Source organism: Xyrauchen texanus, chromosome 24 (assembly GCF_025860055.1).
Source record: "Xyrauchen texanus isolate HMW12.3.18 chromosome 24, RBS_HiC_50CHRs, whole genome shotgun sequence".
In the NCBI taxonomy this organism is placed as follows: Eukaryota; Metazoa; Chordata; class Actinopteri; order Cypriniformes; family Catostomidae; genus Xyrauchen; species Xyrauchen texanus.
The window spans coordinates 1,434,438-1,451,937 of NC_068299.1; the positions used below are offsets into that span (position 1 = coordinate 1,434,438).

Genomic DNA, 17,500 nt, shown 5'->3' on the forward strand with positions numbered 1-17,500 from the left:
ATCTGCCCTTCTCTACCGCCAGTGCTGTCTGTCTGTCTGTCTGTCTGTCTGTATCTGCCCTTCTCTATCACCAGTGCTGTCTGTCTGTATCTGCCCTTCTCTACCGCCAGTGCTGTCTGTCTGTCTGTCTGTCTGTCTGTATCTGCCCTTCTCTACCTCCAGTGCTGTCTGTCTGTCTGTATCTGCCCTTCTCTACCGCCAGTGCTGTCTGTCTGTCTGTCTGTCTGTATCTGCCCTTCTCTACCGCCAGTGCTGTCTGTCTGTCTGTATCTGCCCTTCTCTACCGCCAGTGCTGTCTGTCTGTCTGTCTGTATCTGCTCTTCTCTATTACCAGTGCTGTCTGTCTGTCTGTATCTGCCCTTCTCTACCGCCAGTGCTGTCTGTCTGTCTGTATCTGCCCTTTTCTACAGCCAGTGCTGTCTGTCTGTCTGTCTGTCTGTATCTGCCCTTCTCTACCGCCAGTGCTGTCTGTCTGTCTGTCTGTATCTGCCCTTTTCTACCGCCAGTGCTGTCTGTCTGTCTGTCTGTATCTGCCCTTCTCTACCTCCAGTGCTGTCTGTCTGTCTGTCTGTATCTGCCCTTCTCTACCGTCAGTGCTGTCTGTCTGTCTGTCTGTATCTGCCCTTCTCTACCGCCAGTGCTGTCTGTCTGTCTGTCTGTATCTGCCCTTCTCTATTACCAGTGCTGTCTGTCTGTCTGTATCTGCCCTTCTCTACCGCCAGTGCTGTCTGTCTGTCTGTATCTGCCCTTTTCTACAGCCAGTGCTGTCTGTCTGTCTGTCTGTATCTGCCCTTCTCTACCGCCAGTGCTGTCTGTCTGTATCTGCCCTTCTCTACCGCCAGTGCTGTCTGTCTGTCTGTCTGTATCTGCCCTTTTCTACCGCCAGTGCTGTCTGTCTGTCTGTCTGTATCTGCCCTTCTCTACCTCCAGTGCTGTCTGTCTGTCTGTCTGTATCTGCCCTTCTCTACCGTCAGTGCTGTCTGTCTGTCTGTCTGTATCTGCCCTTCTCTACCGCCAGTGCTGTCTGTCTGTCTGTCTGTATCTGCCCTTCTCTACCGCCAGTGCTGCTTTGCTAACTACTATCTACATAGACAGCTGCTTTGAAATGTGTAAGTATGAAGCTCCTTGTGTTTTGGAACAGAGTTGGTGTTTCATTTGTCTCCTCTCTCTGCAGTAGCAGCATTTGCTAAAAACACTTACTAAAGTGCTGTAAAAGGAGAGTGAGGCAGCGATATCTATTTTCTTCTCAGTGCGACCGGACCGGGACCTGAGGAGATTCTAAAGGGGACTGGATTAGTAAAACGGCCTGTTTTATATTATTATTTTTATAGCTGCGGCACAAGGATCTTCGTCCGACCTCATTTGCTTTAAAGTTCTCCACAAAAAACTTGACATGATGTATTTGTGCTCTGTAAATCCTTTCTGGAACCTGCCAACATGAAATGCTGCAGAAACGTATTAATAGTATTCACTGTAACTAATATTTAGGCCTTCACTACCTAATTTATCAAATCAAACACACATATGTGATATTGCATCTAGAAGTAATTATCGATAATGTTCTTAGAACGTTAGGAATTGACCCCCCACCCACCCCTCCCAAATGGGAACCATAAGCTAATGTTAGAGGAACAATCAGGGCTGGGCTGGTAATCTGGCATACCGGGCATTTTCCCGGTGGGCCGACGCACTTTGGGATCCTTCAGAGGCGGACTGGCCATCGGAGAACTGAGCGGGCCGGTGGGCCGGCTGCGAAACGGGCCGAATGGGCCACGATAAGCTAAAATGGGCCGACGCGTTATGCAGAACGGACCACAACACAGTGCCACGATATGCAGAAAAGGACAGCGAACACCCCCCGCTCAAATTTTGGGCCAGTTTCGTGGCCGACCCACAAAACGCCGCCTTTTTGGGCCAGTTGCTATGTAAAATCCCGGGCCGATTTCTCTTCCCAGTCCAGCCCTGGGATCATTCTTTGTTTGCTGAGGTGCATTTCACTTTTCCTGTCTCTGAAGCTTTTGGCACTCACTGATGAAATCCACCAAGACTCTCTGGGGGTTTCAATGTGTCAATGCAAATAAGGACTAGTCAGGAAAGACAATAAATGCGCTACAGAAGCAATAACAGGTTGAGTCGGTGAAGAGGCTTCCAGTAATGACTTGAAAGAGATTTGAAGCAGTTGGTGCTTCGTAATAAATAATTGACAACCATTAAATTCTAAGCGCTGTGCGAGGATGGCACAGCCCGTCTGAAGCATAACGCGGTTGTGCCGTGATTTCTAAACAGCAAATGCTGAGATATCTGAAGCTTTAATTGCACATTCAGTCGCATGTGGTGCATGAAAGGTTCCTCAGACTCATTGTCATGCTGCATCATGTTGGGTGCATCTTGTCTTGGCTCTGTTCTGTACGAGCCTGGCAGAGAATTTGATTCATAAAATCAGATGATAGCAGAGATATCTGTGCAGAATGAACAATGGAGAAGACTTCTTTAAATAAAGCGAGCAGATCAGCCATCCTGATACTTATATCGATTTTTATAGCGTTCATACGGACGATAAAACTCCTTTAGACATGTGTAGAAGGAGGGACCCGAGCAGTGCCGGTGCTCCCTATAGGCAAAATAAGCAAGTTGTTTTTGAATTAATCTTTTATGTGACTCAGAGGAACGAGTAGTCTCAGAGAGTGATTCGTTAATTTTGAACGAATCTTTTACGTAACTCAGAAGAGTCTCATAGAGTGATTCGCTCATTTTGAACGAATCTTTTATGTGACTCAGAAGATCAAGTAGTCTCAGAGAGTGATTCGCTCATTTTGAACGAATCTTTTATGTGATTCAGGGGAACGAGTAGTCCCGGAGAGTGATTCGTTCATTTTGAACGAATCTTTTATGTGACTCAGAAGAACGAGTAGTCTCGAAGAGCGATTCCTTCATTTTGAAAAAACCTTTTATGCGACTCAGAGGATCGAGTAGTCCCGGAGAGTGATTCGTTCATTTTGAACGAATCTTTTATGAGACTCAGAAGAACGAGTAGTCTCAGAGAGTGATTCGTTCATTTTAAACAAATCTTTTATGTGACTCAGAAGAACGATTAGTCTCAGAGAGTGATTCGTTCATTTTGAACGACTCTTTTATATGACTCAGAAGAACGAGTAGTCTCAGAGAGTGATTCGTTCATTTTGAACGACTCTTTTATGTGACTCAGAAGAACGAGAGTCTCAGAGAGTGATTCGTTCATTTTGAACGACTCTTTTATGTGACTCAGAAGAACGAGTAGTCTCAGAGAGTGATTCGTTCATTTTGAACGACTCTTTTATGTGACTCAGAAGATCGAGTAGTCTCAGAGAGTGATTCCTTCATTTTGAACAAATCTTTTATGCGACTCAGAAGATCGAGTAGTCTCAGAGAGTGATTCGTTCATTTTGAACAAATCTTTTATGTGACTCAGAAGACCAAGTAGTCTCAGAGAGTGATTCCTTCATTTTGAACAAATCTTTTATGCGACTCAGAAGATCGAGTAGTCTCAGAGAGTGATTCCTTCATTTTGAACAAATCTTTTATGCGACTCAGAAGAACGAGAGTCTCAGAGAGTGATTCGTTCATTTTGAACGACTCTTTTATGTGACTCAGAAGAACGAGTAGTCTCAGAGAGTGATTCGTTCATTTTGAACGACTCTTTTATGTGACTCAGAAGATCGAGTAGTCTCAGAGAGTGATTCCTTCATTTTGAACAAATCTTTTATGTGACTCAGAAGATCAAGTAGTCTCAGAGACTGATTCGTTCATTATGAACAAATCTTTTATGCGATTTGGAAGATCGAGTAGTCTCAGAGAGTGATTCGTTCATTTTGAACGAATCTTTTATTGACTCAGAAGAACGAGTAGTCCTGGAGAGTGATTCGTTCATTTTGCTGAATGAGACCCAAAGATTCAAGTCAGTAAAATGATCCGATCTTCCCATCACTACAAATGACCGACTCGAACTTCAGGAAAGAGCCGTATTTGTTCAGCGGGTGAAACGAATTAAGTACTCTTTAACAGCCTGCACTCGAAGGCTATTGGCTCACGCTATAGTCAATCTAAAAATATAAGCATGAAAGTCACCAAAGCAGTCTCGCGCTTCAAGTGCAGGCCGGTCATAATATTTCGGAGGGCCGTATTTGGCCCACGAGCCATAGTTTGTGGACCCCTGCTCTCTATCAAAACGACTTGGGAGTGGGCTGGTTTGACTCAGGCAAGTACATAACCACCTAGCAACTTGCCAGAAAACCGTAGCACCATCTCATGACACTCAGCAACACCTTGGGAACCTCTCACAACATCCTCACATCATGCCAACAAGTTTTCACAAGCAAGCACCGCTCTATATGCTGTCTTACATTTCCTCTTCAGTCCAAACATTGTCACGGTAGAGCAGCCAGTTGGCATGACAACATTTAATTTTATTATACTTTCTATAAGTAATGCAACACAAAGAGAGAGTCTGTGTCATTTGGATGTTCAGCTCACTGTTGCAGACCCCTTCTGCTGTTTTTGCCACAATTTAATTTAGAGAAAACACAAATGAACTAGCCAAAATTGGATTTCAGTAACTGTATTGTAGACTTTAGAGATAATATGTCGAGTCAAATGTCCGGTTACACAATTATTTTGTATGTGGGATAAAAACTCCACTATTTTGTATTGCTTTTGTGTAAACAACGGACCACAAAACCACACAGGCAAACATTAAGACACTAGTAGACAACAGTATATAATGACAGTATAACTCAGCGTATAACTTATGCAATGAAAACTCATTATACACCTCTGTAATTCTGTTAAATATATTGTAAATGCAATTACTTGTCAATGTTTTAGTTTCACAGTAACTGAATATGCAATTAGCAAGCAAAAAATAATTATATATATATATATATATCGGTTTAACCTGCTCATGAACGGCACATAAACCAAACTAACTGTGATTTTGTAATTATTTCCAGCAATGGTTTACAGACCGATTGTTTCACTTCTAATTGACTATAACACAATTCCAGTGGGTCAGACGTTTACATACACTAAGTTAACTGTGCCTTTAAGCAGCTTGGGGCATTCCAGAAACTGATGTCAAGCCTTTAGATAATTAGCTAATTAGCTTCTGATAGGCTGAGATAGCTTCTTTGAGTCAATTGGAGGTGTACCTGTGGATGTATTTTAAGGCCTACCTTCAAACTCAGCGTCTCTTTGCTTGACATCATGGGAAATTAAAAGAAATTAGCCATGACCTCAGAAAACAAATTGTGGACCTTCACAAGTCTGGTTCATCCTTGGGAGCAATTTCCAAATGCCTGAAGGTACCACATTCATCTATATAAACAATAGTCCATCCATCCATCCATCTTCAACCGCTTATCCGAAGTCGGGTCGCGGGGCAGCAGCTCCAGCAGGGGCCCCCAAACTTCCCTATCCCAAGCCACATTAACCAGCTCTGACTTGGGGACCCCGAGGCGTTCCCAGGCCAGTGTGGAGATGTAATCTCTCCACCTAATCCTGGGTCTTCCCTGAAGCCTCCTCCCAGCTGGACATGCCTGAAACACCTCCCTAGGGAGGCGCCAGGGGGCATCCTTACCAGATGCCCAAACCACCTCAACTGACTCCTTTCGACGCAAAGGAGCAGCGGCTCTACTCCGAGCTCCACACGGATGACTGAGCTCCTCACCCTATCTCTAAGGGAGAAGCCCGCCACCCTTCTGAGGAAGCCCATTTCGGCCGCTTGTACTCACAACCTAGTTCTTTTGGTCATGACCCAGCCTTCATGACCATAGGTGAGGGTAGGAACGAAAATTGACCGGTAGATCGAGAGCTTTGCCTTCCGGCTCAACTCTCTTTTCGTGACAACAGTGCGATAGAGCGAGTGCAATACCGCCCCCGCTGCCCCGATTCTCCAGCCAACCTCCCGCTCCATTGTCCCCTCACTCGTGAACAAGACCCCGAGGTACTTGAACTCCTTCAATTGGGGCAATACCTCCTTCACTACCTGGAGTACGCACTCCATCGGTTTCCTGCTGAGAACCATGGCCTCAAACAATAGTACGCAAGTTTAAACACTATGGGACCACACAGCTATCCGCGTTGCCAAGTCATTTTTCCGGAGCTTCAGCCCAGAATGTTTTGACTGTAGCCCCGAATGTAATTTAAATGTAGGCAACACAAGTTTAGGTGCTGTATCAATATTCAATAATATTCATTACGCAGCCTGTCTCGCAGGTCTTCGAAGAACGTAGACTACTCTCAATAATATTGCTACATTTTGTTTGAAGTTCACATGGCGTGACACCCTCCCCCTCTGCCTCCCGCTACTAGAAAGAGGCATCTTGTGTCACTCTGGAGGAAAAAAGAAACGTCTAGAAAAAAGCAACGCAGCCTTTTGGACTTTATCGAAAAGAACTGTAATGGTGAGGATTTACCGATGTTACCTACATGTTTAGCTTAAAGATTTTAAACTTGTGGGCTGGTCAAGGACGTCCAAATGTAGGGTGACCACACGTCCTCTTTTTCCCGGACATGTCCTCTCAAGCGTTCGGCCGGGATTTTTAAATTTGCAAAAATGTCCGGGATTCGGCTTTAGTTGCATTATGATGCATCTGGTCTATTACTTCATTGTGTGTGTGTGCGTGCACATATTTGCATCGCTTTAACCCCTCTTTGTAAGTCCCGCCTACTTGCACACCAATTGGTCGATTATAAGAGGCTTGCAGAGTCTTGGCCAACTATCCCCCGCTGCTGTAAACTCCCGCGCTCACACAGACTCACAGATATCTGCACTGGAGTACTCCTGGATCCGTCTAACGTTATTTGGTTGAGGAAGTAATCTTTGAGGTAATTAACATTAACTAACACTAAATGTATCCACTGCATTTATACACTAATCCACACACAATTGATCATTTTACTGCCGAAGTTAGCATCATGATGATTAACGTAAATTAATGGTAGTGTTACTAGGTTAATTGGCATATTGTTACACCACTTATGGCTTCACTAGCTAGCTATCGTTAGCAGTCTGAGGTAACATTAAATGATAAAAAGCTGAAACTGACACCCCTAGTTTTTACACTGCTTTTCGGAATGAGGATACAAAAATATTTTAAGAGATGTCAAAGCCCAGATGAGGATGAGACATGATGTCTAAGCTAAACGAGGCCCTGTAAGAGATAAGAAAATTGTGGGTCAGGTAGTGTCAATCCAGCTAATTGTAGCCAATCGCTTTTGGCGAGGCAGGCCTTGGCTCTGTCAATTAAACCCTGGCGGGGGGGTGAAGAGCATCATGTATATGGGGAAGAATTGGGGCACTGTTTCTCACAGTTCAATTTATTTCAAAGTTGCCTACTGCAGCTTTAAGAGCACAACACTGTTTACAAGAGCACAACACTAGCCTCTTAATATTGCTCTCAAAGTGCACTAGAAGTATTTAGCTTTAACATGTACAAAATTTTCTTATGGGGGAGCATGCCCACTTAAATGGTACTGGGCAAGGCCCCAAACCTCCTCAAGTCCTAGAAACGCCCCTGCACGCAGCCATCACACCGCTCAGGAAGGAGACGCATTCTGTCTCCTAGAGATGAATGTAGTTTGGTGCTAAAGTGCAAATCATTCCCAGAACAACAGCAAAGGACCTTGTGAAGATGCTGGAGGAAACAGGTAAATGAGTATCTATATCCACAGCAAAACGAGTCCTATATCGACAAAACCTGAAAGGCTGCTCAGCAAGGAAGAAGCCACTGATACAAAACCTCCATAAAAAAGCCAGAATACAGTTTGCCAGTGCACATGAGGACAAAGATTTGTGGGCAGAACTGAATAAGCATGTGTGATCAAGGAGGTCTACAGACCTGACTTCCAGCAACTTATTGTGAGAAGCTTGTGGAAGGATACCTAAAACTTTTGACCCAAGTTAAACAATTTAAAGGCAATGATACCAATACTAACAACGTGTATGTAAACTTCTGACCCACTGGGAATATGATCATTCTCTCTACTAAGGGAGTTATTGAAAGGAGGATGCGAGAACCGTCTTGACAATATAAATGATATGTAATTAAGAACTTAAACCAAAAGACACAAACACACACATATGTCGGACAGCTGCCCGTAAACGTTCTCTCTCTGTCGCACCACCGTCTCCAGTCGGCCTTTATCCCTCTCGGCCAGACTGTGTAACAGCTTCTTCCCCCAAGCCATCAGACTCCTCAATACTCAGAGACTGGTTTGACACACACACGTGTCCTGAGTTGCACTTTAATAACTGTCACTTTATAACTGGCTGCTACCTCAATAACTGCTATGTGCATAGAACATTATCTCATAGTATGTTATGTTTACATTTTTAGAAACTGTCATCTTTTTGCACTACTGAGTACTGGTCGGCGCTGCACTGTCTATTGTCCTGTTCATTGTCAGTAATTTGTTGTACTGTCCTGTACTTTTTGCACATGTTTGCACGTGCACTTTATATAGGTATATGTAGGTTTTTTTATATAGGTATTTTATTTCGTTGTGTAGTCTCATGTGGTCCTGTGTTGGTCCTTTGTTGTTTTTATGTAGCACCATGGTCCTGGAGGAACGTTGTCTCGTTTTGCTGTGTACTGTACTAACTGTATATGGTTGAAACGACAATAAAAACCACTTGACTTGATTAGCCTGATAAGGGGCCGGGTGAGTAGACTCACGACCCCGCCTTCCTCCGCCCTGTCACATTCCTCCCTCGTTCTCTCAGGCCGTAGCCACAAACCGGTCAGAGTGCCCATGTTGACCCCTGTCCACTGCCGAAAGAGCCTACAATGGGCACATGAGGGTCAGAACTGGACAAAGGAGCAATGGAAGAAGGTGGCATGGTCTGACGAATCATGTGCGTCGTTTTCCTGGGGAAGAGATGGCAGCAGGATGCACTATGGGATGAAGGCTGGCCGGCGGAGGCAGTGTGACGCTTTGGGCGATGTTCTGCTGGGAAACCTTCAGTCCTGGCATTCATGTGGATGTTACTTTGACACATACAAGCTACCTAAACATAGTTGCAGACCAGGTACACTCCTTATGGGAATGATATTCCCTGATGACAGCGCCCTCTTTCAGCAGGATAATGCACCTGCCACACTGCACACATTGTTCAGGAATGGTTTGAGGAACATGACGAAGAGTTCAAGGTGTTGACTTGGCCTCCAAATTCCCCAGATCTCAATCAGATTGAGCATCTATGGGATGTGCTGGACTTACATGTCCGATCATGGAGGCCCCATATTGCAATTTACAGGACTTAAAGGATCTGCTGCCAGACATCACAAGACACCTTCAGAGGTCTTGTGGAGTCCATCCTCGATGGGTCAGAGCTGTTTTGGCGGCACAAGGGGGACCTACACGATATTACGCAGGTGGTTTTAATGTTGTGGCTGATACTGTATAAACATTTTCTGACACAAATTGACCTGTTTCCTCAGATTGACCCCCTCTAATATCCTAAACTTCACCTGCAAGTCATGAGATTGAGTGTGGCTGCTGTCCGTGGTGCTGAACGTCTCCCCGCATGCAACTGAAGTGATGCTGAATGCAGCAAATAGCAAACAGCCTTCTGATCCCACTTCACATGGACAAGAAGAACTGTGGATGAACAAGATCTCAGCAGTGGGATTTCCTCAAGACATCAAAGTCAAAAAGAATACAAAATGTACAGTTGTGAAAAGGAAGCTGATATATAGAGATTCATACAGTGTATGTGATGTACCTTTGGATGTGAACCGTGCACTGGATAGCTGCTGGAGTGTAATTGTGATGCAGTGCGCTCTAGAGCTGTGAGTCACACATGGAAGTCATGTGATGACTGAAGAGGTGCCCACTTTTATGAATGAAATCTTCACTGTTAGACGGGCTGATTTCTCTCGCTCGCCCTCCTTTCCAGAAGTGCTGCCTAATGCTGACTGCAACAGTAATGCTAAATGCTTCACAGGGCTGAATGATATTAATAGATCGTTGAATTAATAGTTTGAGAAGTGTTTCGGCTCCTTGCACGGTTTCCAATATTCTCTACACTCCTCTACATCTGATCATTTGTTTTCTTCTGTGTCAAATGATATTTTAAAGGGCCAAACCAGCACATGCTATTATTATCTTGGACGTTTGGTTTATTCTAGTGTTGGGGGGAGGAGTCTTCGTCCCCATCACATTCAGCTCCTTGGGTTATTGATCATTTGTATAAATGGTGTATGTCTAAGGTTTTTGAGTTTGTTTTTTGGGTTACAATTGTAATGTGTGATTTGTCCCGGGATGGATTACTGACTGGGCCAATTGGGCCAGGGGCCCTTGAACGCCCGTGGGGGTGTGGGGGGGGCTGGGCTTTAATGTTGCGCAATCCAGTTTATCAATCCAGTTTAGCGATCCCCCTGCTCAAAAACCCATCAACAATGAAAACGAAACAACAGACCCCCCCACACACAATTATCTCCAAGGGCCCCCCTTGGAGGTAATTGGCCCCGGGGCCTTAGCAAGTCATAATCCGTCCCTGGATTTGCCGTAAAGCATTCAACCTCGAAATAATAATTTGAAAAGTGGTTCAGCGTTTTGGCACGGTTTCCAAAATGATTTAGCAATAAATCTGGACTGTATATGATTTTTATTTTTTTTCTTAAATATTAAAATAAAATTTCTGGGGTCGCTATAAGTTGAGCTCAATCAACAGCATTTCTAACATAATGTTGATTACCACACACAAAAAAAAAAAGATTTCAACCAGTCCCTACTTCTGTGTAATAAAAGCAAACATCGAGTTTCCAGTGAGGCACTTACAATGGAAGTCAATGGGGCCAATTTTTGGAGGGTAAATAACTTGCATTAAATTGTTGTTTTAGGGTCATTTTATGTGTTAGCTTGTCATTGCATGTGTATTGAACCTAGAATATTCCTTTCAATTCGATGTTTAAGGGCCAAACTAGCACATGCTCTTCTTTTCTTTGCATTTGCAAGAGCCAATGACATATTCCCCTCTACAATAAAGGGGTTAAGTTCTTCGACAGAATGATAACCCATATGGTTACGTGCTTTCCATCAGTGATGTGGGCTCAGACTGCTGCTTTAAGCTCTCTGGTGCTGATGTTGAAGTGAGCTGGGATGCTTCGAATCATTTCCACCTCTGCGGCAGACTAAAGTAAAGGAGGAATAACCCCCTTGTCTCTTCCAGCTGTTTCCCTTGTCAATAGAAACAATTATTCTGAGACAGACAGCACAATCAGACATCTGCGCATCATCTGCTCATTATATTGCACTCTTTAATATCCATTTATCCCTGTTTTCAGAACACGGTGGCCATCGCATCCATTCATTTACCGCTGGCTGTTTCTCAATCTGTGGATAACTCCACCTGCAAGCTGCAGTTGATCGTCTTCCGCAATGGGAAGCTCTTTCCTTGCACGGGGAATTCGTCAAATCTTGCGGATGATGGGAAGCGCAGGAGCGTTTCGACACCAGTTGCGTTCACCAAATTAGGTAAGGCTGAAAATGGTCCGTGCATTTGTCTTTTGTCAATGAGTTAAACCAGCTGCATCCATTAACTGCTTGAAAGAAATAGCGACCGTGCCATTCGAAAAAAAATTTCTAAACGCACCACGTCACGCGCAATTATGAGCAAGCTTGACTGGAATGCATGCATGAATTTGCAGCAGTTGCACTGCATTTTTTTTTTTACATTTTCATGAGTACGATATTGCAATGGGATATTTATAGCATGGCGTCACACGCGTTGTTGCAACAGTTCACGTGCGCTAATTTAACAATTCAAAGTGAAGAGCCAGTTACCTGCGCAATGAGAAACTGCATTAATAATGACGCGACAGAATTGACAAACACCAGATCAACAGATTGATAGTGATGCATGTTCATGGCACAAATAAAGTAGTCTGCACTTAAGCTCTTTTTGCTTTATGGACGTGCGTGACTGCGTGTAGTCGACTTCCATAAAGCTCTTGGATAGCTCTGGAATACTTGTGGACTTTCTGCTTGACGCAATGTGTTGCTCTCCGGTGTAGATGGGTGTAGCCCCGGGAGCCCCGTGCAGCCGGTTACTGTCGCTCTCCGGCACTTCTCGCGGGGAGTAGACCCCACCGCAGCCTACTGGGATTTTGATCTGCTCGATGGACACGGCGGCTGGCGGGCGGAAGGGTGCCACATAACGGGCTCCGGACACAACACGACCACCATCCACTGCGCACACCACAACAACCTCGCAGTGCTCATGGTAAGTGAGTTATGTTGAGGTCATTTACTTCTCTGGCCCCTTTTAAAAGTCTTGGGTCAGTTATTAAATGAATGTGATTAACTCCAGTGGCATTGTGCGTAGTACAAGTACGGAGCCAATGGACACAGTTAGCATCTAATTAGAAGTGCATATAGCAATATATTGAATAATATTAAGGATATAGTGGAAAAGCGATTGGATGCGAAGAAACCAGTTCAATGCATATGACAAGGGATATAAATAGGGAATGTGCAGCATACAGTGGGAATGGAGTCGAAGGGGGACACGTCCTCGACCATTTCTCACCTTTGATAGATAGATAGATAGATAGATAGATAGATAGATAGATAGATAGATAGATAGATAGATAGATAGATAGATAGATAGATAGATAGATAGAGTATAGCCTATCTTAGATTATTCTTGTTCGTGGTGGTGAAGATGGTTAAACATGGTGTTCTGGTGACTCAAAAGTTGTAGGTTCGAATCCAACTCGGGTCTAACACGCTTTCTTGATGGAGGCACTCCAGGTTACTCCATGAGGACTCCATGTGTTATGAGTGTACTGTAGATAGTTTGCATGAACGCATCTGCTAAGTGACTAATTAGGGGAGGGGGGGCTTGTTGGTTCTGCGCCGCCCGGCTTTAATGTGCAGGAAAGCGCGTGAGCACCGTCTACATGACTCGATCGCGCTCCGATCGGACTCATGCTCGGATATTAGCGGAATCTCCGCGTGAAATCGGTTTGATGAGGATTTTAGCGCGAGCGCAATGGCATCTGATCATCCGTAGTGCCGCCGCGAGCTCGAGCGCACAGCCGCCGAATGTTCACCGACGACTGGGACTCCATAGACCGGGAGGTCAGTCCGAACAGAACGGGGATGCATTTATCGGGTGTTTTTGCTTGTCAACTGAAAGACCAAAGTGATCCATTGTTGATGCTGAGAAGTCTGAGCACAAATGGAGGAGGAATGCTGAAGAAACGATTTAAATATGTGTGTCTATCGTTTACCTGTCGTGTGTGTGTGTGTGTGTGTGTGTGTGTGTGAGTGTGTGTGTGAGTGTGAGTGTGTGTGTGTGTGTGTGTGTGAGCGTGTATTTATCACTTTGTGGGGACCAAATGTCCTCATAAGGATAGTAAAACCCTAAATGTTTGACCTTGTGGGGACATTTTGTCGGTCCCCATGAGGAAAACAGCTTATAAATCATACTAAATTATGTTTTTTGAAAATGTAAAAATGCAGAAAGTTTTCTGTGAGGGTTAGGTTTAGGGGTAGGGTTAGGTTTAGGGGATAGAATATAAAGTTTGTACAGTTTAAAAACCATTATGTCTATGGAAAGTCCCCATAAAACATGGAAACACTACATGAGTGTGTGTGTGTGTGTGTGTGTGTGTGTGTGTGTGTGTGTGTGTGTGTGTGTGTGTGTGTGAAAGAGAGAGACTGCCTTAATATTCTTATTTAGTCACAGTTTTTATGTTCATGTCTTGTCAAATGCTTGTTATATTTAATATTGTATATTGTTATTATAATTCATATTTTATTAATTACCTGGCACCTTATTTTAATTCTATCTATATTGTTATTTGTTACTGTTTTATTATTCATATTTGTCTTGTCATTATCTGTTTTGTGGATCAATGATTCAGCATACTCTGTGCATCCCTGTAGAGAACTTTTATCTTTATAATAAAATCAAATTCATCTAAAACTTTCCATAAATAAGGATGTTGAACTCGGTCTAAAGTTTTTTCTTGATCTAAAGAGATCAAAATATAATTCATATTAAACATTTTGGAGACATCTATATCACATCACGAATTAGACCGATGTTATCAAAAATGGACCTCCCAGGTACACAATAGCTTTGATCTGGCTTAATGAATTCTTCCATCACTCCTGCTGATCTATTTGCTAACACTTTGGAAAGCAGTTTGTAATCAGTACATAAGAGTGATACTGGACGCCAATTTTTATTTCCATAAGGTCATTTTTTTGGTAGTAGTGAAAGGACCGCTCTTAGGCAGCTCAACGGCAGTCGCCCTCCAGCCAAACATTCGTTAAGCACCATGAGCAAGTCTTCACCTGGTACTTCCCATAAAGACTTATAAAAGTCTACAGAAAGACCATTTGGACAGTGCTTTGGACAGCTCGGTTAAGCTTAAAGCTCCACTGATCTTTGCATTGGCTTCTTTCAGTTTCCCAAAAAATCCTCTGTCAGAATCATCCTCCAGTTTGAGCTCACTCTTATACTAATGTTCATAAAAACAAACTGCTCTCTTTCTAATTTCTTTAGGGTCTGATAATAGCATCCCCATCTCAGATCTCAAAGCATTTTTCTTCTCTAAATTAAAGAAAAATGTAGTTGGCGCTTCCAATTGATCTATATTTTGCAAACGTGACCTGACCAATGCTCCTTGTGTTTTAACACCTAGTAGATCGGCTATCTGATTTTTCCTGAACGAGATAGCCTCCAAATATCAATCCTGACCATTTTATTCTACATAAGTTTCACTATTTCAGCCTCTACATTTTCTAAAGATTTGTTTATCTCCACATTGACATTTTAAGTATACTGCTGACAGAACATTTGTTTCTGTACCTTCCCAAAATCCCACCACTGTTGTATTGAATCAAATTAACTTTTTGTTTCTCTACAATTTTCCCAAAAGCACTTAAAAACATCTTTACAATGTGTGTCTTCCAACAGTGAATTATTAAAGTGCCAATACACGGTTTTACTTTTACAGAATTCATTAGAAATGAACATAGAACCATACTATGATCAGAAAAAGTAACAGGCACAATTACTGAAATTAGCAAGTTGATGTTTTAATAATAATAATTCCTTACATTTATATAGTGCTTTTCTAGGCACACAAAGCTTTACATATGATGCAATGGCAGCCATAGTGCACCAGAACACCAGCTACTGGTGGAGAGGAGAGAGTAGAGTGATGTAGCCAATATAGCGATTATTAGGAGGCCATGATAGATAGGGGCCAATGTGGCCAGGACACCAGGGTTACACCCCCTACTCTTTACAAGAAGTGTCCTAATGACCACAGAGAGTCAGGACCTCAGTTTAACATCTCATCCAAAAGATGGTGCTTTTTACAGTATAGTGTCCCATCACTATACTGGGGCATTAGAACCCACACAAACCATAGGGTGAGCACCCCCTGTTGGCCTCCCCAATACCAGTTCCAGCAGCAACCTTGGTTTTCCCCAGGAGGTGTCCCATCCAGGTACTGGCCAGGCTCAACCCTGCTTAGCCTTAGTGGGCAACCAGGCAAGAGCTGCAGGGTGATATGGCTGCCAGTTCTAGTACATAAAAACTGTTCAATCTAGCTAATGAAATGACATTATCACGGGTAGAACCAAAGTATACTGTCTCTACTCCTCGTGAAAAGTCCTCCAAATATCACACAGATCATGTCTCTTAATCACTTGAATAAGTCTCTTCCTAGAGGGTAAACGTGGTTCAATATGATGTCTACTTCTTTTTCTGTACAGTTAAAATCCCCCTCTAAAAATAAGTTCAATTTTGTAGTGTTAACGAGAGAGTGTCTAAAAAAACACATTCTATCAATTGCTAAAGTTGGAACATAAACTCAAATCAATACAAAACATGCATTTACTTTTAAAAGCCTTCCATGTATAACTTCTTCAACACTATAAGAAAACTACATTTCACAGACCACATGGGAAGGAAGATAAGACCCTTCCTCTCTGTACATGCCACACAACTGCTCGTTCAGTCCCTTGTCATAACTAGACTGGACTACTGTAACGCTCTCATTGCAGGCCTCCCTGCATGTGCTATTAGACCTCTCCAAATGATCCAGAATGCAGCAGCACGTCTGGTCTTTAATGAGCCTAAGAGAGCACGTGTTACACCACTCTTTGTCTCTCTCCACTGGCTGCCGGTTGATGCACGCACTAAATTCAAGGCTCTGATGCTGGCATACAGAACATTCAGTGGGTCTGCTCCAGCATACCTAAAAACATTTATGCAGAGCTACGTTCCCACCAGAAGCCTGCGGTCGGCTAAGGAACGTCGCCTTGTCGTACCAAAACAAAGAGGCAACAAAACACTTTCCCGGACTCTCAGTTTCATCATACCACGTTGGTGGAATGACCTTCCCAACATCCGTGAAGCTGACTCACTCTCTGTCTACAAAAAACGGCTAAAAACACATCTTTTCCAAAAGCACTTAACCGGTCACTAAAAATAAATGTACAATTTTTGTTGCACTTAAATCTGTTTTGTATACTATTCTGATGATAGTGAAACTTTGTCGTATGCCACTTTTCGTACCACTGTCTCCTTAAGATGATTCGCCGATGTTTTCCTCTTTTGTAAGTCGCTTTGCATAAAAGCATCTGCCAAATGAATAAATGTACATACGTAAATATACTCAGTACCGGCATTCCCAGGGCTGCCATGCTTCTTTAAAGAACCGGCCAGCCCACACAAAACAACCCTCCTAACTGTCTCTTATCTTTTCACATAATAATATTATAGAAAAAGAGCGAATGATTTTAGAAATCCAAGTTACTCACGTGACCTCCAAACACACTCACACTCACCTCCACTCGCTCAACAGGTGAGAGTGAGAGAGTGAGAGAGAGTGAGAGAGAGAGAGAGAGAGAGAGAGAGCGAGAGAGAGAATTGTTCTCAATTCTAAAGAACTGAAAAAACAGAACTGTGAACAGAACTGAGCTGCTGCATAAATCATATTGTATACCATAACAGCCTACAGACTGTGTGTGTGTGTGTGTGTGTGTGTGTGAGAGTGTGTGAGTGTTTGTATGTGTGTGTGTGTGAGTGTATATGAGTGTGTGTGTGTGTGTGTGTGTGTGTGTGTGCATGAGTGTGTGTGTGTGTGAGTGAGTGAGAGTGTGTGTGAGAGTGTGTGTGTGTGTGTGTGTGAGTGTGTGTGTGTGTGTGAGTGTGTGTGAGTGTGTGAGTGTGTATGTGTGAGTGAGTGTGTGTGTGTAGTGTATATGAGTGTGTGTGAGCGTGTATTTATCACTTTGTGGGGACCAAATGTCCCCATAAGGATAGTAAAACCGAAATTTTGACCTTGTGGGGACATTTTGTGGGTCCCCATGAGGAAAACAGCTTATAAATCATACTAAATTATGTTTTTGAAAAGGTAAAATGCAGAAAGTTTTCTGTGAGGGTTAGGTTTAGGGTAGGGTTAGGTTTAGGGATATAATATAACGTTTGTAC

The 17,500-nt window shown here is 43.3% G+C and overlaps 1 protein-coding gene across 1 annotated transcript in view; it reads left to right on the forward strand.

Moving 5' to 3' along the window:
* Positions 1–17,500, forward strand: part of LOC127617571 (adhesion G protein-coupled receptor A3-like) — a 126,495-nt gene that overhangs the window by 69,201 nt on the left and 39,794 nt on the right. Inside the window, 2 exon segments of the mRNA XM_052089545.1 lie at positions 11,325–11,514; positions 12,054–12,262. Coding sequence (XP_051945505.1) covers positions 11,325–11,514; positions 12,054–12,262 — 399 coding nt within the window.